The sequence below is a fragment of the Lichenostomus cassidix genome, chromosome 3 (assembly GCF_008360975.1).
Source record: "Lichenostomus cassidix isolate B80296 chromosome 3, HeHo_3.0, whole genome shotgun sequence".
Lineage (NCBI taxonomy): Eukaryota > Metazoa > Chordata > Aves > Passeriformes > Meliphagidae > Lichenostomus > Lichenostomus cassidix.
Genome location: NC_139483.1, coordinates 27,149,819 through 27,174,291, shown reverse-complemented (window position 1 = coordinate 27,174,291; position 24,473 = coordinate 27,149,819). Strand labels below are relative to the sequence as shown.

General features: G+C 36.9%; 1 protein-coding gene across 2 annotated transcripts in view; it reads left to right on the top strand.

Moving 5' to 3' along the window:
* The window catches only part of BABAM2 (BRISC and BRCA1 A complex member 2), a 162,886-nt gene that overhangs the window by 33,093 nt on the left and 105,320 nt on the right, over positions 1-24,473 (top strand). For both annotated transcript variants that reach the window (XM_085055038.1, XM_085055039.1), the window contains exons 5-6: positions 16,506-16,700; positions 20,467-20,541. In XM_085055038.1, coding sequence (XP_084911164.1) covers positions 16,506-16,700; positions 20,467-20,541 — 270 coding nt within the window. The remainder of the gene's footprint in view (positions 1-16,505; positions 16,701-20,466; positions 20,542-24,473) is intronic.

Sequence of the window (24,473 nt, the reverse complement as noted above, 5' to 3'; positions counted from 1 at the left end):
TCTGTAAAAATATATTTAATATCTGACCATCTGAAATGATCTCTCTCAGAAAAAACAGTTGATAAATTCTGTATATAGAAAGCATTTATTTCCACCATAAAGTAGTGCAAATTTGTGTAGTGATGCTGATTTTTGTTTTCTGTTGAGTAAGGATAGAACTAGGTAGTATATTATGGGAAACACTTCGTCAAAGAAAGCTATCTGCTCATGTGTGTTAGTGTGATCTAGACAAAGAAACACCCTTCTAAAAGGTGGGAGGGACAAAAATTAAAGAGAAAATACTTTTATACAGCCTTATTTCTATGGAAGAAGAAACACCACAACCTGAAACCAAGCATTTTGTTTGCTAGTCACAATTAGCCTCAAGTAGTAAAGCCTTGTTTAAAGAAGCTGACAGTGCTTATGCTTTTACAATACTTCTCCCACTCAAAACTTACTAGTAGTTACTAAAGAGACTCTTGGCAGAGTCCTCACCTGCAGCATCTCTTGTGCTTTCTGAGCACTTCTCCAGAGCTCCCCAAAGGAAGTCAGTGGCTGTCATGCTGTGCTGCGGGTGACACGCTGGAGGTTGAACATGTCCTTGATGTGTGACATGACGAGTGTTGGTTTTTGGTGTTACCTTTCGCTGCATAGTAATGCAGAGAAATTGGTTTTGATAATTATTTTTAACATATCTAACAGAATTTTTAAAAGGCAAATGTCATATTTCTCTTCTCCTGATCACTTTGCTGTTAAGCTTGCAAACTCCTTTGGGAAGGAGGCATGGTGCTGATGAACAGCTATTTCATTAGGCTACTTTATAGAAGAGGTTTTACTTTCTGTGGCAATTCTAGTTTGTTTTCACACTCCTTTGTTTACCAGTTCTATTTTCCTGGTTTTCTCATTTGTTTCACAATCTTACAACCTCCTGAGAAGTGTTCACATTAGCTGCTACCTTCTGTAGTTGAAATTAAGAAAAGCACCTTTTAATGCACTGGAAAACAGAAATTAGTAACAAATTGCAAATGAGATATAAAATAAAGGTGATTTGGGACATCTTGCAGAAATGCTGTTCAGATGGAGAAGCTTGCTGAGACTGGTATGGTGCCATATTTCTGATGTGAGAAGAAGTCAGATCTAGCAGAAGTGATGTACAGGAAAACCTTCAAGGATCAAAACATCTTTATTTTTCTTTCTTTCTTTCTTACATTGCTCATTAATGATGCTTCTTTTAGGAGTGTTGTTTTTCTTCTGCCTAAGCACAGAACAAACTTCCTGTCTTCTTTGTTGGAAAGTGACTTGGAAGAGCCATATTTGCTTCTTGATACATAATGAGATATCAACCAGCCTATTTTAAATTAATTAGAACAAACTAAAGAAGAAATCTGCAAGCCAACGGTTCTCCTTTGGTCATTATGCCTTGCTGAAGCATTCACTATGTAAATGTAACCTTTTTTGATAAGGTCCTTGGTCATTCTCCTGCAGTTTGTCCTAATGGTATCAGAGCATGTAATTCCTACCTTGCAGCTGTGGTCTACTTAGTGTACTTTTGCTTTTGCATTCACTGTTTAATGTTCCATATGGTTTGTAGAGTTTTCTTCAGAATGTTGCACTAACAATAACTTGCTTATTATGCTAAGTCTTTGAATAGTTGTCTTTTTTCCACAAATGTGAGAGCTGTTTAATAAGATAATTTTAATTGAATTCTAAGATACTAGCAGAATTCTTAAATGTGTTAAAATAGCTGTCTACTGACTAGTAAGTAAAATACAGATTAGCACATTGACCGTAATTTAATGTTCTTAATCTTGAGCAATCTTTAAATACTTCTGATGCAACAGTTCCTGGCAATCAAAACAGAGTCTACCATGCACAAAAGCATGTAGATGTTATTCAATGAGGAGCACAGTCTCCGAGTAAGTAATATGTGCCATCGGATCTGTGGGAATTCTGACATTGAGCCTGCATGCACCATTCTCATCTGTCTGAGTGTCTTGTTTTCCAAGAAGGAGCCATCACATGTTGTTAGATGGCTTGAGTCAGGCATTATGCTAGCTTGAAAGGAGAACCAGGTACTCCAGATTCCTCAAGCTCGTGTGTCTCTAATGGAGGCTGTCAGTAGGCTTCCCTGAAGACATTTGAATGGCTGTGTTGCAGATTGCTTCAGTCACTCTTCAGTTTCCATGGCCATGGGCAGGCCTTTGAGTTAGGTTTTCATCTGAGCATGGTAACAGGCATTCAGTTAAGCAGCTGTTAGCCAGACAGCTAAAGCAAGATTCCAGAAATACTGCATTTAAAAAAGTAAATGCTGTAGATTAATAGTTTGCGCTTTTTCTACCCACCCCCCCCAGAGAATTCCTAAATGATTAGGCCAGTATTCAGTAGGGTGATATTTATAAGCGGAGGTAATGCTTTCTTGAATTGATTCTGTAATTGCAGAATCAAGTTGAAAATGCTCATTGAAACTCAGCTTTGCTTTTGTGTGTTGCACAAACATTAAAGTCACTTGGATTTGAAACTCTGCTTGAGTCTCAAGTTCAGCACTGTAAAATACGTGCTTTGTTACATATCTTACCGGTAGTAGTTACTCTGCTGGTCACAGGGTCTGATTGAGTGCATGCTGGTTTTGTAGGACCACGTAGGCACTGTGGAGCAGTTCACCAGTGGGGCAAGTGATCCTTTTGGTTTGTCATACAGCTTTAATTACAGTTGGTGGGCTAAATTCTGTAAGTTGGTGATGCTGTTCATGCTCAAAGCATTATTAAAAAAGAAGTGGTTTTATTTTTTATTGTCATTAAGAATGTTTTCCTATCAAATGCATTTGATACTTGTATGTATGGTATGCATAAATAAAATCAGCTTCTCAGAATGTAAATAGAAAAGTTCTTCCCTGCTCTAGTGTTTATTCATTGTGGATGACAAGTATTAGAAATGTATTTTAAAAACAACCTATGATTCACTCCATTCTGATTAAAAATTCAGTTGGCACACAACAAGATTAGTGATTGTGTACGGATGAGATTAATTTGGAGCTCATTACAATGACGCCAGTTTGAGTAACAAGAATTGTTTGTTATGTTAGCCTAGTTGATTGTTAATGTGAGCCAGTTAATAACTGAGGTGCTTATTCAAAATGTTAACCCCATTTTTCCAATGATTTTGAAGTATCTTCTGTTTGGCAAAGAAGAAAACAATAGAAGTGTATGCAAGGTAACTGTCAGTTCAAGGATTTGGGTATCCTAGTGTTCTACTTCAGGTCTCCAGCTGCACTCCCCAGAATTATTCTGCCCACTCATTGCTATCAATAAGGCTTCATTAGCCTTAGTGAGAATGGGGACAAGTGGGAATGAATGCACTTGAGCATTTCCTGAAACCTACTAAATGTTGAGTATGTTGTTGTGGGCTAATATATAGCATATTCCTTGTGGGAATACTTAGTGCTGCATTTGCGTGGGAGGAAGATATTGTCATCACAGATTTTCAGAGAATGGGCCACTGCAGTTCTCATGCCAGTACCTAGCATTGGGAGGATTGTTTTGCCTTGTGTGATTGTTAATACTGACTACAGATTTCAGTCACTGTGGAGTTAATTCAGCTCATTGTGCTACTCAAGTGTACTGGCTGTCACATTCTACATCTTGTGTAGACCAGTGTTTGTTTTTAAGTTCTTGTATTTGTGCTTATTAGACTCATTTGGCTATATGATGATTGTCATGAAGATTGTATTTTTTTCCGTGTCTGTGTTCAAAGTCTTAATCATTATTTTCTGTTGGTTGCTGAGTTAGCTTTTAATGGGTAGCGAAGAGATCCTTTAAATATCCCCCTCTTCCATTAATTGTTCTTTATTTACTCAGGTGCATGAGACAGATGTTTAAAAGTGTCAGTTGTTCTGCTGGTCACAGTAACTACAAAAAAGCCCAAACACCCCTTATATTAACTAATGCCTTTTAAGCTATTTTGTTCTGAAAAGTCTGTTAGTTGTATTGTTAGCGGAGATTCAGATGTTCTGTGTTCTAGTGTGAGAGCCCCCCATCAGGGCAGTGAGCTCAATGTTTTTTAGAGTGTGATTTTTAAATAGAAAGACACAGCCATGGGTTCTCCTTGTCTGAGAAATGCATGGGTAGCTTCAACCTGTTTAAGCATTACTATCTTTTCTGTGTGCTCTATTTCAAATGGCAGCAGCAGATTTCATTCTTGAACCCTTAACCTGCTGCTCTTGTTCTGAAAGCCTTAAATTTACTTTGGCTTCAGTTGAACTTGGGGACTTTAAGTGGAATAGAATGCAGAATTGGATCCTTCAGTTTAGTAGGAGGTTTTTTCCCTTATTTTGAACTACTTTGTATTCCCATTTATTGTGTTCACTTTTCAATCATGTCTTGACTTGACTATAATCAAATGTGTTTTGATTATTTATTTTATTCCTGTCCCTCTCTATTGATCCTACTTATTTGTATATATAGGGCATGTAGGTATGTGTGCATAGGTATATATGTGTATATGCATATAGTCACTGCAGCCTTGCTGAGGTTTCTCTGGTATTGATAGGCAGTGGGGAAAAAAATCACATTTTATACCATCAGAGAAGTGATTTAATTCAGGAATTTTCCCAAGGACCTATTAACTGGTATTGTTGGTGCTTATGGTATACATTTTTGTCCATGTTTTCAAACAATAGACATATGCCAGTGCAACATTCCTTTTAAAGCCAGACCTGAAAGAATGTAATTTTGAATGTATTTTGATCTGGTTTTGGTGTGTGAGCTCCATACAGTTCATCAGGGAATCACAAAATCACGGAATGGTTAGCATTGGAAGGGCCCTCTGGAGATGATCTAGTTCAACCCCCCTGCCAAGTTGAATAAGTACTGGGTTTAAAATGAGAAATCCCCCAAAGACAATTCTGGCTGGGAGTCCTCTCCTGGCGTAGCCTGGCCAGCTTGACTGCAGCCTGTGTGAGGCCAGCATTCAGGAGGTCCTTCTGAGAAATCACATGGCGATTGCTGGGACCAAGTGTTAGAATTGTCTCTGTGGACATGTGGTAAAGATGGTGGCTTATACAGTTCAGCAGAAAGAGTTCAAGACAATGACAGAAAAAATATTTTCCTGTCATCCCTCCATCTTTGAGTCCTTCAAGACCTTTCTACACTGGGAAATTACTCCTTTTTCTCCTTGTTTTAGTCATCTTAATTTCTCTCGCAACCTTTCGTTTTTGTCCTTTTTGTCCAGAATTGTTAATATTTATAGGGCTGAGAGAGGGTTAGCTGCATTGTATTACTTTGTCATTTTCTATTCATGTAAAATCATTGCATACATTTACCTCAGTTTATTTTTTGCAAAACTTCAGCGTTTCCTAACACAGTTTATAAAATGTGGGTTTCTATCTTGAAGTGTAAGCAGAAGGGGATATGCTGGGGTTACAAGTTCTGCATTACTTAATTGCAACATTTTGGCTGGACTTTTCACCTGGTGAATCCAGAAACTTTAAAAAAACCCAAAAAACTACAGTTTGATACTACTTCTTTAGTTTTGAAGGAAGAAAATATCTGTTAAGCCAGCTAGTTTTGCCTTTCTTGCTTAAATCTTGGTAATGTAGAAGGCAAAATTAATTCCGTTAGTTCTGTAAAGGGCTCCAGGGGGAAACATTTCCTTTCTTTTTTTGGCACAAGCTTCTCTGATAATGCAATTTCTCCCTAGAACATGAAAAGTCTAGAATATTAGCTTTTAAAATACAGTGTTTCAGTCCAGGAAAGGCAGGTTTTTGGAGAACATTAAAAATGTGCATGGACATTTGACTGAAGGATGGCAAAGTGGGAGGAGCTTCATTTTTCTGCCATACCAACTCAAGTGCATGTGATGAAGGACTTAATCATTGTGCACTGCTAAAACAGGGAGAGAAAACATTTTATGGTTTTCCATTCATACCATTGTATTAGGAAAAAATAAAGATGATTTTCATTTGTCATATGAGTTTGACTGTATTTTTCATTATCATAGATTTAGATGGTGTAGAAGGTTGAGCCAGAATAACAGGATGCTTAAATCTTTATGTAAAATGCTGGAAAAGATGTTTAGGCTTGCATGTCTTTCCTTTGCGGGAAATAGAGTCCTTGCTAGTGGTAAGGGTGCTATAATGAATTCCAGCATATCATTCACTCCCAAGTCATAGTTCATACCAAAAATATAAAGTTGAATATCCCAATGCAGACATATGAAAGCAGAATTTTTTTATTTGGAAGTCTGGGATTGCAAGGATAATGTGTTGGCATTTATAATTCTTTAATGTAAAGTAGCAAATTGGTAATGTACTTGTGACTATTTTTTGGCTTCAGTTTATTAATATATAATCATACTTTACTTGAGTAATGTTTTGTTAAAAATGGTGAAAACAGTATTGTTAGAGAAACTAGCAGAAAATGAAAGGATTCTGACCCTTATGTGTGACATTACTGTCACAATGCACTCCGCTTCCTTGCAAGAACTCTAGAAACAGTAGGAAAGGACATATCTTGAAGGCAACAGCTTGTTAGATTTCTAGAAACACATTTACAGGGGGCTTGGTTCTGGGCGGGGGGGTGTTGAGAGAGAAGACTGACTCTAGGACAGTCTTCCTGAATTGAGATTGCATTTAAATACTGTGTAGTATGCCCACTGAATTCACGTTGATGTGCTATTATAATTCATTTTTCTGCAGGGGAAGTTGGTCATTCTTGCTTGTGGATATGCAAGCAGAAAAAACTTTTAAATTAACCGATTTCAGAAGGTCGGTTAGAAATGGTCATTCTGTCTAATAATGCAGTTTTGTATTTGATTTAATTCTGGACTGTTAATTTTGTTATAATTTATAACTGTACTTTTCACCAATGAAATTAGTTTAAGTTTGGTACTGAAGGTTCTTTCCTGAAGAAGATATTGTTGGGGCAAAGAAATAAATGTCTTTGCACTCAGGGTGATTTTCAAAAGATCTATTCATTTCCCCAAATGGAGGAGGGCTGAAGATATATTTTCTTTCCTTTTTACTGGTGTAAGTTTCAGCCTATATTTGTTTCAAAACCTGTCTTTGTTTTACTCATTCTTTACATTCTTTTACGTCTGTGTTTCCTTTCTATCTTCTATTTCAGTTCCTCAGGCATATCTTTTTTAGAAATAACTACAAAAAATATAATTAGAGATAACTACAAAAAATATAATTCAAATTTAGTCAGCATCTTGGGTCTTTTGTTTGCAGTATAGGTGTTCATACAGTTTTACATGAACTCTGCTATATACCCATCTTCCCAGAGATGCAGCTTTTACTTTCGTAAAGGAACCAAATACATGTTCTCATGCTGCTTTTTTTGAGAAGAGATTACTAATTTGCAATAATTTGTCTGTTATGATAAATAGTTTTGATTTCCTGTGGCTAGCACAGGTCTTTCCCATGAGAATTTTCTCCTGTGTTTTATAAACAAAGATAAAGTTTGGATGTTATTAAAACAGTGTCTCGAGATTTGGACAGTTCAGGCCTGGCCAATCAGGCCTAGGGGGAGGTTTCTGACTGACCAATCTGGGTGACCTCTGAAAAGTCTATATAAGTTGGAATCAAAATAATAAAGCTCTCTTTTCTGTGCCACGCTGAGAATCCAGGTCTTTTTCTCTGGTAGTGGCTCAACAGCGACAATTTCCAATATCTTATTATTTACACAGTGGTATTTTGTAAATATTTTCTTTAGGGACTGTATTTTCAAATTCTTATAAACCTCTCTTGTATTACAGATGTGAAAATAAAGATGGCAGTACTGCTCTCATGACAGTGAGATCCACCGTGTTATACACTGATTTTAATTTGTGGGATTTTGGAAGGGGAAAAATGGTTAGAAGAAAACAGTTCTGCATGTGCCATCCAACGATAAATTCTCAAGGGATGTTAGTGGATGCTGTCCAAACATTAGCTGTGAAGGTTCTGCCTTTTTGCTGTAGCTAAAATTACTTGTGTTGACAGGAAAGGAAAAACCACAAGAGCTGATAAGAGTGAAAGACTTGCTATTTGAAAGAGACTCTTGAGGTAAAGCATTAACAGTGGTCTATTCTCTGGTCCACTGAGGGTCTGAGGAGTTCAGGCCTGTTCACACAGCCATCAAGCCATGGTGAGTGAGTCTTCAGGTAAAAGATGCATGTGTCTATGTCTTGTGGGGGAATTAATCTTGTTTTCATGCTTTGTTCCTTTGACTTGCCATGTCTGGTTAAATATGTACACCTCTGGTAACCAGCTGCCAGGGGGAAAAGGTGCAGTGTACTCATCTGAATTAATTAATGATTAGTGCATTGGATTCACTAACCCAGAATTATGGGTTAAACATGCTGAGAGAATTAAGAAATTCCCTCTTGCATCAGGTAAAGGTATCATTTGCTTTCTGAGAAAGGTGTGCTGAGAGGTCTGGAAAGAAACAAAACTTGCTCTAATCCCTCAGCAAAGTAGGACAAGAAATGCTTATGCATGCCAAGTCTTCAGGAGATTAATTGGATAGCAGGCAGTCATAGCTTTTAAAGGTCTGATTATCTTCTAGGAGAGCTCTGTGGGAGAAGCAGACACACATTTTTCAGGAAGAGTGCACAACTTAAAATTGTTCTCCTGGGCTCAGCTGCACAGATTCTGCACCTCCTGAGCACCCTTACCAAGATCAGCTGTCTCTTAACTGCTCCTACAGCAGGGAATAGAAAAAATTTATAGTAACCTTTGGAAGTTAAGTTTACTCCTTTTTGGGTGAACGGTACTTGAGGGGCAGTGTTGCATTTTTTCCAGGTGAATGGAGAAGAGTGCTCCATGTCAGATTTGCTGGGATAGATTTATACTCTGTTGTAGAGTTGCTTTAGGTATTGGATCATTCATCAAGAATCACACTGTGTAGCCAGTGGAAGAAAAAAGTGAAAATAATTTCATGCAAGATATAATACGCTTTTCTGAAAGCAGAATTAATTTCTTATTATGTTGTTTTCCTGCTCTGTATTTTCTTGCAAATACAAGGCCTTCAGGTATTTGGGATTTCAACAAAGTGTTTATAAGCTATTCTTATTTCTGTATCCAGTTTTCACAGCCTCTTGCCAAAAATAAAAATTAGACTAAATGCTGACAACCCCAAGCTTTGCTTTGTGTGAATATTTTTATCTGGTATGCACAGTAGTAGAGCACACAAGGTTTGTAAATTCTTGGGTTGTATTTGAAGTGGCAAAAGTTCTCCAGAACTGAACTGTTTTTATGAAATGTTAAGTTTTGATGTTTGCTTGGGCCCAGAAATGATCATTTCAAGGAGATCACTCCAGAAAGTTGTTCCAGTGGTGCTTTGGGGGAGAGGGATATGAAGAACCTGTGAAAATAAGATGACAAGTAGATGGCATGTAGGTTTACAGTGATTGATTTGAAGCTGCAGCCTGTAGGATGTTTAAGTGCTGGCTGCTAAGAAACTGAAGCCTTTGAAGTTGTTATAACACTCCAGCCCTGCAAATACTGTGAAAAATATCTGTTGATAGAAAGATGTGAGCATATGGTAGATAATTATCCTGTGCCTTTTTCTGTGAGCAATTTCCCTGTGGTGGCCTATGAAGAGTGCAGCAAAGCAGAGACTGAAACCAGATACACTGGTTTCTAGGCTTATGCTGCTAACCACTGGACCAGTATCTCCTCTGTATTTATGTGGAGGATAAGTGCTAATATCACACTGTGATCTTTTTCATTTCACATAAAAACTTACATTGGTACAGATTTTAAGCCACTGTAGGATGCAAGTTGTGTGCATGTGGTGTGCAGAGATACAAACAAAATGCAAATCTGTACTTAACATTATTCTTTATGATAATTCTGGATGAAAGATGCTATAGAAATGCATTACCACTGTTACGGGCTTGGGAGGTTTTGTTTACTGACATTTTCTCATGAAAGTTAATTTCTTGCTTAGAAGTATAAAAGTACACTAACTTAAAATAAGATCTTGCTGTTATTTCCTGTAGTATAGCCAGGAAAAACAGTTACAATCTGTCTTCTTTAAAATCACATTCCTGGAAGATATTCTGGCAACCTGGGTATTTAAACACATTTCAAAGAAAAACAACTTCAAATCAATTAGAAATTGTTACCGTATTTCCTTTCTGATAGTGTAGTATTATACTTTGCTGCAGACATTGCCTGGAGTTATGAAATAAGCAATAACCTGTGAAGGAGTCTATGAATTAGCAGCTTTATGGAACTTGAGGCCCATTGTATGGTGAAAAAAATGGGGAATAGGTAATCACAGACACTGAGTGGAGTGCATAGGTTCTTGATTAGCTTTTTTGGAAGGATAAAGGAAAGACTATAAAGCACAAAATGTTCCAGAACAAGATTTAAATGTGGTTTCTTTGCCAAAAGTGGAATTGCATGGCAGCTTTGGAAAGCTACACTGTGCATGTCTTTGCTAATAGGGCTGAGAAGTGACTTTGTTGGGGGTTTTTCAGTTACCTCACCTGTAAGATCACAGTAGAACTGATACTGTCAGGCTGCAAATTTTCCTTGTCTCTTGGAAATCCAGTTGGTGTCATTGCTACTCATTTAAATGAGTTACTGTTGAAATGGCTTAAATTGCACTCTGTGGGTGGCCTTATAACAGCTCTACTCTGCCTTTTATACCAACTTCAAGTGAATTCATTTTCTCAACTCTTTGGTCATGTCTGATTGTCAAAAAGCCTTTCCCTATCAAACTGTTAACTTACTATATAGCCAATTTCTGTCAGCAGACAGGTTCAGGAGCCAGGGAATTCACAAATTGAATTTGCAGCCCGACAAAATCTCTGGGGTTATACTTCTTAATGAAAATCAATTCTCTTTGGTGAGATTGTTTAACTTAATATCTGGCAGATCATCAGAACAGATCTTCTGAATCACTTGGATTTCTCCAATGTAGACACAGTCTGATGGATGCCTATGGTCTATTAATCTCTGTGTAATAATTAAATACTATTTTTCTGTTTGTATTGCCACACAACATGAGCTAGAGGGCAAACTTAGTGGATATACATGCTATTGGTTAATCACTTTAGGGTCTAGATAACTGTTTTCTTAAAGACCTTGTTCTGAAACTTTGTCCTATAATGAAAAATGTCAGCCAGGAAAACTTCTGCCACAGGAGTATTTAACTTCCTTATGTTGAATTGCTTACTTATGGACAGGTAAATACAAATTATTGGCCATCTTCTGTATGACAGTAGCTACAACTGTGTGGCAGTGATGCTTCTGGAGTCTGGTCTCTATCATATGGAAGTTCTCATTCCATTACTTTTTCTGCAGGCCATTTTGAATTAATTCCTGTAGATCATTTTTCATTCATCACAGTTGACATTACCAGGCTTTTGTGTCCACAGTCATCTTTGGATGCTACTAAACCTGATACTAAAATACACTTCTCAAGATCTTTTCAGAAAATGAAAGTTACACAAGTTGCAATACAGAAAAGCCATTAAAAAAGCTGAAATTAAAAACTAAAAGGTTGAAATTAAGGTCTGATACATGAAGTTGCTCTTAGTATTAGTGGAGATCATGGAGAGACGTGCAAACAGTGTCTAGATAGAAGAGAATTGTTTAATTGAGCCTCCATCTGTGTGCTTAGAAATGACAGGTAAGTTCTTCAATGATACGCTGAAAAAATGGTAGCGTTAAAGATGGTCCTATCTAGTCTCAGTTATGCACATGGGCCTTTATGTGAGATGAGCATGAATGCAGAATTAGTTGCAGATGCAGTTTGGGTTAATTCATACTTGTATATTGTTGTACATTGGGCCACTTTCAGTCTGACTGGCTAGCTATTGAGTAACTTAGAGAGTTTGCACTTTAGAGTTCATTTAAAGATATCTATTGGCAAACAAGGCAAGGGATTGTATCCAAGTCTGGATTTCTTTATTTTAAATGCATTAATGATTGTTTCGTTAAATTTTATTAACTCTCTGGAAAGTCTGCAGAAATCTCATTTCAAATTAGACAGGATTTATTGACTGAAATATGTAGTCTGTTGATAGCCCCGTCACTATGCTTATTTTTTTCCTCTATAAAATTTGTTTTATTCACAATTTGCTAGTAAAGTCAGATAAAAAACTCTCTTTTCAGCATGCATGTGATTTTGATAAAATGGTAATGTATGGATTTGTGAGCAAGGCAGAAGATCTTGATATAAGCCACAGAAAGCAACAGTAATTTTCTATATTCATAATTGCTTATTATTTCTGTGTTTGGGTTTTTCGTACTTCTTGGCTGCAGTGATCTGTCTGTGTTCTTATTTCCAGGGATTTTTTTAAGTTGTAACAACTAAACCTCATAATCTTGAAGTTGCATCAAATCTTAATACTTACACAAGATGAGTTTTGTAGCAGAACTTGAAACACAGCCATCAGAAGCTCAGTCTGTTCTTCTAATATTTTAAATCTTCTTAAATACAGTCTCTTAAAAAGCTGGATTGGCTAGGGCAGGGATACAGCCTATGGGCAAGCAATCAGAAAATGAAGCACACAGGTTACTACTTTTTTTGCTCCTAGTTCAAGATTTTGCTGATTTCCAAAGTCTAACAGTGAATACAATATTGCACTGCTAAATAAAATCTTATTTGGAAGATCATTTAAAGAAGAAGGTCAACCTACTGTTGCAGGGACACTACTCTCATCAACTAAAGTGATGAATTATGTGTTCTCAGAAAAATCTCTACAACGGTGAAATTGTAGCAATGTAGACACTCTAAAAGGAATAAACTTGACAAATCAAATTCTGCCTTAGATTTCAACAATATATTTTACAGGTAGTTGCTTACTTTATCTTTGATTTCAAAATTAGAAGTTAGATTATAGAAGGTGCTGTTTGAAACTGAGAACAATATAGCACCTATTTTGATATCCTGTTGAAATTGAATTTCAGTCAAATTGTTTGAAAGTATTTTCCTGTGAATGAACCTAGTGCTTAGGGCAAATAAGTTACACTAAGGTAGGTAAAAAAAAATTTTATACATAACCATGGCATTGTATTTAGTAGTGTTTGTATTAAAATGTATGAGTTCAGATCTTTTGGAAAGAACAGCTCTTCTGCAAAGTTAACAAAATGGTTGGAAATGTAGCGGCCAAAAGCCAAATAACAAGCACTACAATAATATAATTCTAAAGCTAAAAATGGTTTCTATAAATCAGAACTTGTCTTTCAGAAAGTTTGTGTAGCCCTTGTATATTTATTCTTTCATCAGTGAGAATCCCTTATAATTAATATATGTCCTGGGTGGGTAGTTGAATTTTCTTCAGGTGATTTGTTTTTATAACCAGTTTATACTTTGAAACTTTAGTTACTGGATGAAAGGTGTTTAGTAAGGATCCTACAGTCAAATCATTCATTTTAATTCCTGTAGCTTTAAGGCAATACAGAATAAACACTGTTTTGATGCAGTGTTCTTGAATTTTTTGAAAAGAACACTACTTTAGCTCTGTGCTGCATAAATGACAATGGATTTCCTCTTGCTCTTTTTTTGTTCTGTCGTGTAACGTTATTTAAAAAACAAAAGGGTCAGTTGCATTTAGGTCAGTTATTAAAATACTGTTGGTCATTTCCTTTGACAGAACATTTCTATTGTGTTATACCAATGTCATTAGGAGGAAAGGTTATTCCCACTTGTCTGGCTGATATCAATACATACTGGCATATTACATCCTCTGGCTTTCTGGAAATGCTTCATTTGAGCAGCAGCTTGGGAACAGGAAATTTAAGGTTATATGCAGTCTGGTTTCAGACTGCATGATAGAAAATGTGTTTCCTAGAAGATGCTGTCTACCTGACAGATTTTCTCAAGTATTTTGTAGAATTGGATAAGCTTAAATGGGTTCAAGTTGCAAGCAAATTTTTACCAGCTGTAGGTGGCAGACAAGGTAGAACAAGGCTTTCAGTGACTCTGTAGTACTTGAAGAACTTACATGAAAGGCATTAGTATATCACCAATTCACCGGTTACTCTGGAATGTAGTTTATCTTTTAAGATATGGCAATGGTAATATTCCCATTTTACAGGTGTTCTGCTGTCTAGAAGGGGGAGAAAACAGGTCCTTTTATGTTAAGCCCTGGTCAGATGTGAAATTTGTGACGATGTGGTAGCTTCTAAAGGCAGTGGTTCAAGGATAGCATTTTAGCCATGCTGAGCAGCGCTTTCTCCCACAATCGCAGTGAGCAGGAGGAGGACAGTTCAATCCTGTAGTTGCTCATGCATGTAAAACACTGCAATACATACTTCATGTTGCTTTCACTGACAAGTAAGACTGGTATGTTTTAAGTGATGATGCTGAAAATGAGAAACTCATTTTGGTAACATCTTAATATATATTACTTCAGTGGGAAAAATATAAAGTTGTGGGAAGAGAAATGCTTGAAATACTAAGCCATCATATACATGTACTGAAGTCTGTATAAAACTATTTCATAGAGACATATCTAAAATCACCAGAAGAAATAAAAATTATAGCCCTTTTTAACAGAAATAGCCACCATAGTCAGAGAGTAAATTGCTACAAGTAAATTGCATTGTAGAGCTGAAGCGTGGTGCCTGGTGAGTAACTGATTAAGCTTTCTATCTACCTTTCCAGAGTATCAGAAGATAAAATTTGTACACAAACTCATTCATTTCTTTTCAGGCCAGAGCTGTGGAGTCTTACCTTGCTAAGACTCTGTTTCAGTTTCAGCTTTTTGTAAATGTCTTCATAAAACTAAAAATAGCTGAGGTTGTAAGGAGCCCTTAAAATAGAGATCATTAGTGCAGCTGCCCTGCCTGGGCAGGATCAGATAGATCAGGCTGTCCAGGTCCTTGTCCAATCAGGTTTTGAGTATCTCTAAGGATGGAAACTCAACAACTCTGTGCAACCTGTTCACTTGTATTTATTGCTTGTATTAATTACATTTGGTGTTACACAAAATATGTATTTGTTTATTAAATGTCTGCAACTTACAGGACAGAAGTAACGTGCCGTCTACATTGAGTACAAATATGGATAAAAAATTCGCTGAAGCTACTATATTATGTTTTCACTTAGCTGTAAAATGCAGACATCTTTGCCAGTTCTGAGTTTCTTTATTAAATGTACAATTCATGCAATTTCAAATTCTGTTGCAGCTAGTTTGTTGTCAAGTATCTGTGTGATATATAGCCTTCTAGAACCCAAATGGGCCTTCAAGAGAGCTGGGAAGGGACTTCCTACAAGAGCATGGAGTGGTGGGAGAAAGGGTAATGGCTTTAAATTGAAACAGGGTAAGTTAAAATCAGATATGAGGAAGAAATTCTTTCCTGTGAGGGTGGTGAGGCACTGGAACAGGTTGCACAGAGAAGTTGTGGATGCCCCATCCTTGGAAGTGTCGAAGGCCAGGTTGGAAGGTGCTTTGAGCACCCTGGTCCAGTGTAAGGTGTCCCTCCCCTGAACTACATGATTCTTAAGGTCCCTACCAACCCAAGCCATTCCATGATTGTATGAAATGCATATTAAATTTTGCTTATACTCAAAGCTCAGCAAAAGCCACATGACTGTGTTAACATGCTCTGAGGTTGTATCAAGAAAACCTCTTGAAGACCCAAGTGCAAAGCATATGAGCACTTAAATACTTTCGGTCTGTGCTGTCGCATGGTCCTAACAGTGTGCACTGAAGGGTGAGTCTTCATTTGCCTTTCACATAGGTCCATTTTTGTCAACTAGATGTAGGCATATGACATTGGTCACATTAGGTATGGTTTGTAACACCAAATACTTCCTGAGTAAAACTTACTATGCACAGAAGACTGATCTAAGCTAATTATAGGAATGATAACATTGCTACTGTGCTACTGACACAGTTATCTTAATTGTATTACCATTTTTACTTCTGCTAGCTGTATTTCTTGAAATGTGATGAACCTGTAATGGTTTCTGGCAGGCACATTAAAGAGACTTCTGTGTATGGATGACATTTCTGTTAAGGGGATGAGTCAAGATAATTCTAGTGAAGAGACAGTTAAGGTGAAATAAATCACAAGGTTGAGGCAAGAGAAGAGAACCCGTTTGCTCTACCACTGTGAATGTAGCCACTATTTGAGATAATGGAGCAGAGCATTTTCTGTAGTTGCTGTTAATTTGCCATATTCACTTGGTTGACTGCTTTTGCAATCAGTTACTGTGCAAAGTTGCACTTACCTAATCCTTATGTGTTGCATATCAGTTTTACTTTAATTCAAACCTTTGAAGTTCTCAGATGCAACAGTAAAACTGAAGGAGAGAATAGAATGGTAATTTGGGCCTATATAAGCCTGGTAGTAGCCGTGTTATCAGTTTGATGGTAGGTCTCCTATTTGACATTAAGCTTCTGCTGTTTCACCTGGTTTTCTTCCAAAGCATGGTAGAACCTTTCCATCTTAATTATTATCGTTTAGCTTTGCCACAAAGGTTCCACGTGCACATATGACTCCGGTTATCAGTATGGAGGTAGGATTGCTTCTCTTTTATTGCTGTAAACAATTTTGGTCTTTGTTCTTTTCTAATCAACAGAATTTAGCTTCCTGGAATCCTTCAAACCCTGAATGCCTCCTGCTTGTTGTGAAAGAGCTTGTGCAGCAGTATCACCAATTTCAGTGCAGCCGATTACGGGAGAGCTCTCGTCTCATGTTTGAGTATCAGACTTTACTTGAAGAGCCCCAGTATGGGGAAAATATGGAAATCTATGCTGGCAAAAAAAACAACTGGGTAAGCTCTTATTTCACCTAAAATTGCTGCTTTTAGCAAATGCAGCTCTTGCTTAACAAAACTAAAGTTCTTACTATAGATCTCCATGCTTTCTGTTTCCAATGGAGAAAACTCCTATTTGACTCCAACTCATTTTCTATACTGGCTGTTTTGTGTATTTCATTACCGTGGTTAAACCAGATTGCCAGGTGAGAATTGGCTTTGAACCTGGTGTTTGGTCATCTGGTTTATAGGTGAAAACTTTGAAATTGTTGAAAAGCCTGTGCCAGCCTACCAGTAGGATGTATTAGGGTGTGTTTCCACATTACAATTGAGTCGATTAATTGGTGGCTGCAGCTGCTGGTATCTCTCTTGCACTTGTCTGAGATGAGATGAGATGAGTTGTTGCAGGAAACTAAACTGGAGAGGAAATCTAACCCAACTAATTTTCTGCAAGAGGAGGCAAGATGGGCTAGAGCGGTGACTTTGTAGGGCCATGCTTTCATGGGACAGTCAGAACATCAAGCTGGCTTATCTGTTTCCTGAAGTTATATCCCATATTCCCACATGGGAAATGTGCCATGTTGTATAGAAATATTGTGTATATACCATCTCTAAGATGTAGCCACTGGCAGTGTAGACATTTCGATTAGTGTGTGAATTAAATTTTTTTATTAATCGATCTCTGCCACAGAATAAGCTTTGCAAAAATGAGGGTTTTTTTCTGCTGGTAATATATTTCTCATGGGAAGTTTGGAGTAAAATATGTCAGGAAATATTTAATGGTGTTTATGATGAACTTGTTTCCCTCTTGCTTTCAGAAATAACATACTCTTAATATAAACTGGCCTTCAGAAGTATCTTCTGAAATAGATGCAGTCTGAAAACAGATGAAAATTCAGGACTCCTATTATCAAGGCCTAGAATTCATGTCACTTCAATAATCCTTAAGTTACAGGTGATGCAAGGATGTTTACTTTAAAACTCAATACTATTTCATCTGATTTTCTTTTCTGAGACAAGTCGTCTAGGCTTTTTTATTTGAACTCAAGTTTAATTTTCTTCATCAAAGAAATTCAGACCTTTTTTTTAAATGTTTGTGGATCAGAATATTTGACTGAAATTAACTTATTCACAGATGTTATTCTCCACAGCTTGTATCACAAACAACTTGCTACATCTCTAAATTTCATCAGACTGGTTTATTGAAGTGCAGAAGGCTTTCTGAACTGAACTGAGTTTTTATCATAGTTTTTGCCAGTTGCAAAAATTCTACTCAAGATTGTAAAAAAACTAGGGATTTTCTTCTTTTTTCAGAGGAAAGACAAGCCTTTCAAGTCTTTTCTCAGTCTTTGGTGACTGAATAAAGAACTTTCTTTAATTTGAAATGGTGTCTTAATTAAAAATATTCCAATAAAATAAACCTTAAATACATTTTGAGTCAAATCCTTTTCATCATTGCAGAGCTATTTTAGATTTTTCCTTAGTGTGTGCTTTTTTCCCAAGTCTTCATTCTCTTCCAAGAAGACTCTAGGGAGTATTGAAGATTCTATGAACTTAGTGTACATGACAGAGGCTTGTTTACTTGTATCCCAAAACAAAACTGTGAAACTAACTTGTGTAGTTCTCTTTCCTGTCCCTTACAACTGTTTTGTTAGCCTCAAGGATCAGCAAAATAGGAGTGGCTTTCTAAAATGCAGGAGGTAAACAGCCTTTTATCTCCTCTGCTTAGAAGTCATGGAAATTCATGTTGTTGCTGTCTCTCAGGAATCCATAATAGTTCCATGGTTTTCTGAAATAATCAACTATGAGCCTTGTACAGTGTTATGAAAGCAATCATCTTAGGTGTATGAGTTAAAAAAACTTTGAAGAGAAGGCCTGAATTCAGTGCTGTGTCCCAAAATGGAACAGCAAAGTGCTTTTATACCTTTGTTCCACTATTACCAGTTTCCTAAAGTGCAAATCTCCAAGATCTATGACAAGTTGACAAACTGTTATCTAGCTTAGTAGCTTCATGTTGGCAGAGTACCAGCAGATGCAGGAGCCCATTAAATATCTAATCGTTCATGGCTGTGGCCAGAAATCAATCTGTCTGAACCCGAGGCCTGTATCCAGCTGATTGGGGCTGGAGAGGTGAGCACCATGGACAGGGGCTGCTCCCTGTCCAGCCAGAACACCTTTGTAAGTTGCAAAATAATCTTGATTGAATGACATAAAATATCTAGCCTTTTTGGAGCAGCTGATGCTTTGATCAGAGGTCATTCACCTGTTCAGTGGCTCTCCCTGTTCATCAGACCTGGTATTTTACCAGAAATAATTTTCTGGATTTTGTGGCACATGTTGTATGGCATTGTATGACATTTTTTGGAAATCCAGAAGAGAAGCACTATCTGTGATATCCATTTCACTCTGGATAGCAAGTGAGGACCCTGACTGTCATCATAGCAGTCTTCATGTTATATGTGTGCAAGAAGCTAGTGATTTTTCTGCATACATCAGTAATATAGCTTTAGAAAGTTGGCATCTCTCCTTACAAGTGGTGTAATCAGGAAAGGTTTCACAGTTGGACTTTAATGTACTCACTTTTTGTTGGATAGCATTTCTATGAGCAATTTCTTTGCCTATCTCATGTGACTACCAGTGACAAGCTTTGAGGGCAATTCTTAGCTAGCTGGGTGGATTACAGCCCAACATCACACGGACCCTTTTGGCAAATTATATAACTTGAGAGGTACCCTTGGAAAGATTTCAGTTGCATTCCAGATCTTGTTTTTTCTTGTTTAGTGACTTAAAGGTAGAATGAGTTATTCTGGTTCATGCCTGCTAGATAGGCCAAGAAACAAATTGGCACTGACAAATTGGCTAGCTTGTCTCAAATTATCCCAATTCTTTGTACTTAGTTACATAAAATCAATGTTTAACACTTTGTTTGCTGCTAATTCAACCTACCTAACAAATATAACTGCTGTGTGGCTACCTTATTGAACTAAAAATATAGAGATAACAAAAGATTAATATGGAGGAAATCAGGCAGGCATTTGTTTTTAAAAAACAGTTAACTTTGTTGCTTCATGACCAGGTGGACAAAGTCTGGTTTTAAGGAAGTGTATGAAACAGAAAGGAAATCCTTTCCATTTCCTTCACATACCCTTTATACGTAAAAAAGAGTGTGTTTATGGGACTCTTGGCAAATTTTCAGTAAACGGTTGTCTAGGTGTTTAGTTACATAATTCTGAAAATTAATTATTTAAAGCCTTCTACTTCAGCTCTTTTCCTCTAAGTTTATTCAGAGGACACTTTTGATGCATGCTCACCTTTGTAAACACAAATTCTCTAATGTGTATCATCAGTGCTTGTAAAGATGCCTCTATTTTATCTGTATGCTCTTATCAATTTGTCAGGTTTTTAGCTTTACTTTCAGACTATTTGCATGTCTTGCCAGACCTTTGTCCGGAAATGAGTACAGCCAAGATACATCTATATTTAGGACGTAACAAAATATAGTCTGATTTTTGTCATGTACATTGTTTTATTCTAACTACTTTTTGCTGTTGACTTACTGGCAATGATGGTTTGTGGTCCTTAAGGTGTTTTTTCATACGACACCTGTGAAATCTGTGATTTTTTTTCCCCTCTTCAGTACTTCTATTCAGCAATTTTGCTTTAAATCTCCACTCGTCTCTTTGGTATGAGCTCTTACATGTTTTTCTGCATAGTATTTAATCCTCAGAATGTTTGTGGTTCTGTTTTAGCTACCACATCTCATTAGTGTTTCCTTTTTCCACAGACTGGAGAATTCTCGGCTCGCTTCCTCTTGAAGTTGCCTGTCGATTTCAGCAATATTCCTACATACCTTCTCAAGGTAAGATGACTGTCTAAGTTGACAGTATTTGTGAGGGAGTATGAATTATTACAATCTTCTTAGTAATTATTTTGACTTTCCCGCCTTCCTGCTCTCCAAGAGTTTGAAAGTTCACCATTTCTAAATCTGATTGGATTATGTTTTGAAAAGGTGATGTTGGACATACTGTTGTTTTATGTGCCAGTTCAGTGGCATCTTTTATATGAGTCTGTGGAATTTCATGACATGTAAACGTTGGGATTTTTAATGATCCGTCTCAGTTGTACCATTAGTCTTGATAGTAGAAGCAGAAGAGCAAACTAAATATACCATTTCTTAACAGGGAATGAAAGCAAATTATGGTTACTTGAACTGAAAGCTTCAGTGATTATTTCACTTCATTGTTCGCAATGAACACAAATTTGACCAGATACTTTTGAAAGTAACACTACAGAGCATGTTTGTGAGTTGGAAAAAAAGGCTTTTCTTTCTTTGCTAAGAGGAGAAATAAAACCAGAAAACCAATTTGTGAGACACCACCACCATGGAATAATTTGGAATGAGTTTTCAGAGCATAGGGACAGTCTCCCTTTGACTCAGCTACCGTAGAAGCCCATCATAAGGTCAAGGTTACTGTACTTGGAGAACATGGTGAGAGATCTGGTCTTTCCATCTATCATGATTGTCAGAATGAAGTGACAGAACTTCCACTGCAGACAAGGTTTGAGTTGGTTGATGTTGCCAGCCCTCATCTTCCCTTCAAACCATGTGTTTGCCTTCTTAATCAGCTTTTTACTTTTAAATATTTGGAAAGAGTAGCAGCTACTTAATCTTTAAAAACTAATGTGTTGAGATGAAATTGTCAGTGTGGATTCCATTACCTCCTCTTCATCTTATTAGAACTGTCTTCAGCTATTGTTAGATCACAATTGCAAGTGTGAGTCTTGAGTGTTTCACCAAATAAGATGTCTCAAGCTACAAACCATGAAAACAAAGGCAGGCACAAGTATAATCTTGACTGAAATTTTTGGTTGCAGTTTAAAATCAGAATCCTATGATCTTTCTACCTTCTGTAGATTGTCTTCTGTTTGAGTAAAGAGCCACTTCTCAAAAGTATGCTGATGTTTTCAGTTTATTCCTGTGTTCATAGTAGCAGCCCTTCTCCCAGCTGCTGTCTTTCATTGGGCTTTTTGTTCTCACTTGATGGGAATGTTTCCAGACAGAGGTAAGAGGGTTGGCTAAGGCCTTTTCCGGAAGGTTCTTGTTAAACAGGACACAGCAACAGTTCACCTGGACTGCAGGATAGCTGTGATTTGCTTCTGAAAGACTCTGTGGAAAAAAGAAGACTGGGAATGTATAATGTGAACTGTGCTGTCTGCTCCTGCCAGAACTCCCAAGTGCCGTATTTTTCAGGAACAATTTTAAATGAGTCAAGAATTTCAGGACAAGTGCATGGCTTAACAATATGTTCAATAGCTTCAGTTGCAGGGCTGTCTTGTACCTCTCTGTTCAGTTTCTGGGGTAACTTGGAGGTTGGAAGGTGGTGTAAGACTTACGTAACTGTCAACCTGTGACAGAAACAGAATCTGCTGGCTTTTTCTGAAGAGTTACACTTTAATGCATGACAGCAAACTCCTCCTTACTGTGATTCCTTATCATAATTACTAAACAAGGTTCATATGCTGCAGATAAATCATTCGTGCTCCATGAGTTTCTTCCTGGAGCTTTGTTCATCCTGAGTACTGAGTGATTCATTAGTCTGAAGGAAAACATGTATTTATTTTGCATGCATATGTAGTGTGAGGTGAAGAGACACACAGGGCAGGTAGCAGAATCAAAGTTTCCCAGTCTGCCTTTATTTTGACATTTCTGAAATCTTAATGACTTAGCTTTTGGGTCTTAAAATGAATGTATTTTTATATGTAATAGCCTGGATTTTTTACGGCAGCAGATCCTTCTTGGGTGGGCAATGTACTGGTGAAATGCTTAGTTTTCTTAGTCAGGCTTCTAGAATGCAAACTGGCAGGTTAACTATCTCTAGTAGGAAAATAATATGTAGTTTGGCTGATTAGCCACAGGAGAAGAAATATTGTTTTACTCCAGAAGTATTTGTTGATGATAGAAAAATGGTTTGATTTAGGCTGCAGCATGGGTTATAACAGAGTGTGCTCTGTAGCAGGCATGGAGCTTATACCCTTGCTGCTCTTAGCTTCCTGTATTCTGAGCTGTATGAATGTCCTCTCATGTGACAACAACATAAATAACATAAAGCAGGTAGAATAAGAACTATTCTGTTGTGGTTGCAATAATTGTGCTCTGACTACTCCAAATTCATAGACCTATTAAAAAAAAGAAGATATTTTATTTTTAAGCTGTCCGTGTCTTTTTTTTTTTTTGGATGAGACTTTTGACATAAATAGACCTTTAATGTAGTGCAATAAAATAGTTTCTTTTCCATCATGGCTGCGAGTTATGCTGGTTTGGATGCTACCTGCTGGATTATGGTACATGATTGATGAAGCATCTATTGATGCAGTGGAAATAATTGTTAATGTATTACCGTGAAAGGTGGAAGAGCAATCAGTAATTGAAGGCTGTTATTGTATGAACAGCTTAATGTTTTACTGCAGAATTTACTGTGTTTGAATTATGTTCTAGTCTGCAGCCAGCCTTTTAGTGCAGTAGCTTCTCTGCAATAATTTGCATAGTTCAAACTTGTGTTGTGCTTTCTGTGACATCTTCTTTTTTATGTTTAATTAATACTACTTGTATTAAAATCTGGTGAAATATTAAAGACAATTATTTTTGCCTAATCAGTCACTTCTAGTGTCCCAGTGTTTTCTAATGCCCTTCTGAAGTTTTTATTGATGTCAGTAGGTAATCACAATACAAGCCTGACTGTAAAGCTTTGTGTCATAAGCCAGTACTCAGGTTTGAGGGTGTAAGCTGTGAGATCAGTATGTAGTGTTACAAAATTGTTGCTTTTGTTGAGAATACACTCTGGATAATATGTTATTCTGTCAATTCTGTACTGATTGTGGTGAGGGTACTTTCCCTTTAAAGAATGAAAGTTTGAAGGTGTAGCGTATGTTTGATTGTTACGGACTGGAAAGGCGAATTTGCCAGGTTATTTCAAAGGTATTCATGGCACTAAGTTTAAAATTGAATTCAAGTGTGTGTACATTTTAAGTAAAATAGCTGAGTATATTAAGAAGAGTGAGGATGGTTAACAGAGCAATGCAGAGTACACTGTCTCTTCCATTGAATTCTAAAATTGTAGCAAAATTTCTTCAGTTATTCTAGTAAAATTTTTTCAGTTTTTAATGAGTTGGAAACATAACACCCATTGCAATGTCTGCAGCAGATAAATCGCTCTCCATAACTTCTCCCGGCATATCCTTTACATTTGAAAGAAAAAGCATCATTTTGTATTTTCTATGCTAAAGAGCTGTTCTAAAAGAAATGTTGGCTTACACTTAAAAAGCACATTCATTATTTTTCATTTTAGAAAGTTATACTGTAATGCAAAGTTTTTTAATTGAATGTGGACCTTTGTATCCACTTTCAAATTGTTTTCTTATGCAAATCCATTTGATATAAATGAAAACTTTGTGTTGAAACAGCCACAACATAAAACTAATGGCTCAAACTACTGCGAAGTTCATTTTGATAAATCTTTCATTAAGGTTCTCTTATTTGAAAAGAGTGTGGCTTTGTCTCAGGAAAATCCTTGTATACTTTGCCTTTTCTTGCGCTTGGACTTTTAATCAGGATGTTCATTTTGAATTAAATTCTTTTGTGTTGGTTGAAGCATTTTTAATTTTCTCTGCCATGTTTTATACAGGGAAGTATTCACTGTACATGCTCATTTTGAGAGTCGGTCTCTAGTTCACATTTCTGCCTCTTTACAGATACCTCATATGCCGCAGTACTAGAAAAGTTAATAGACTCAG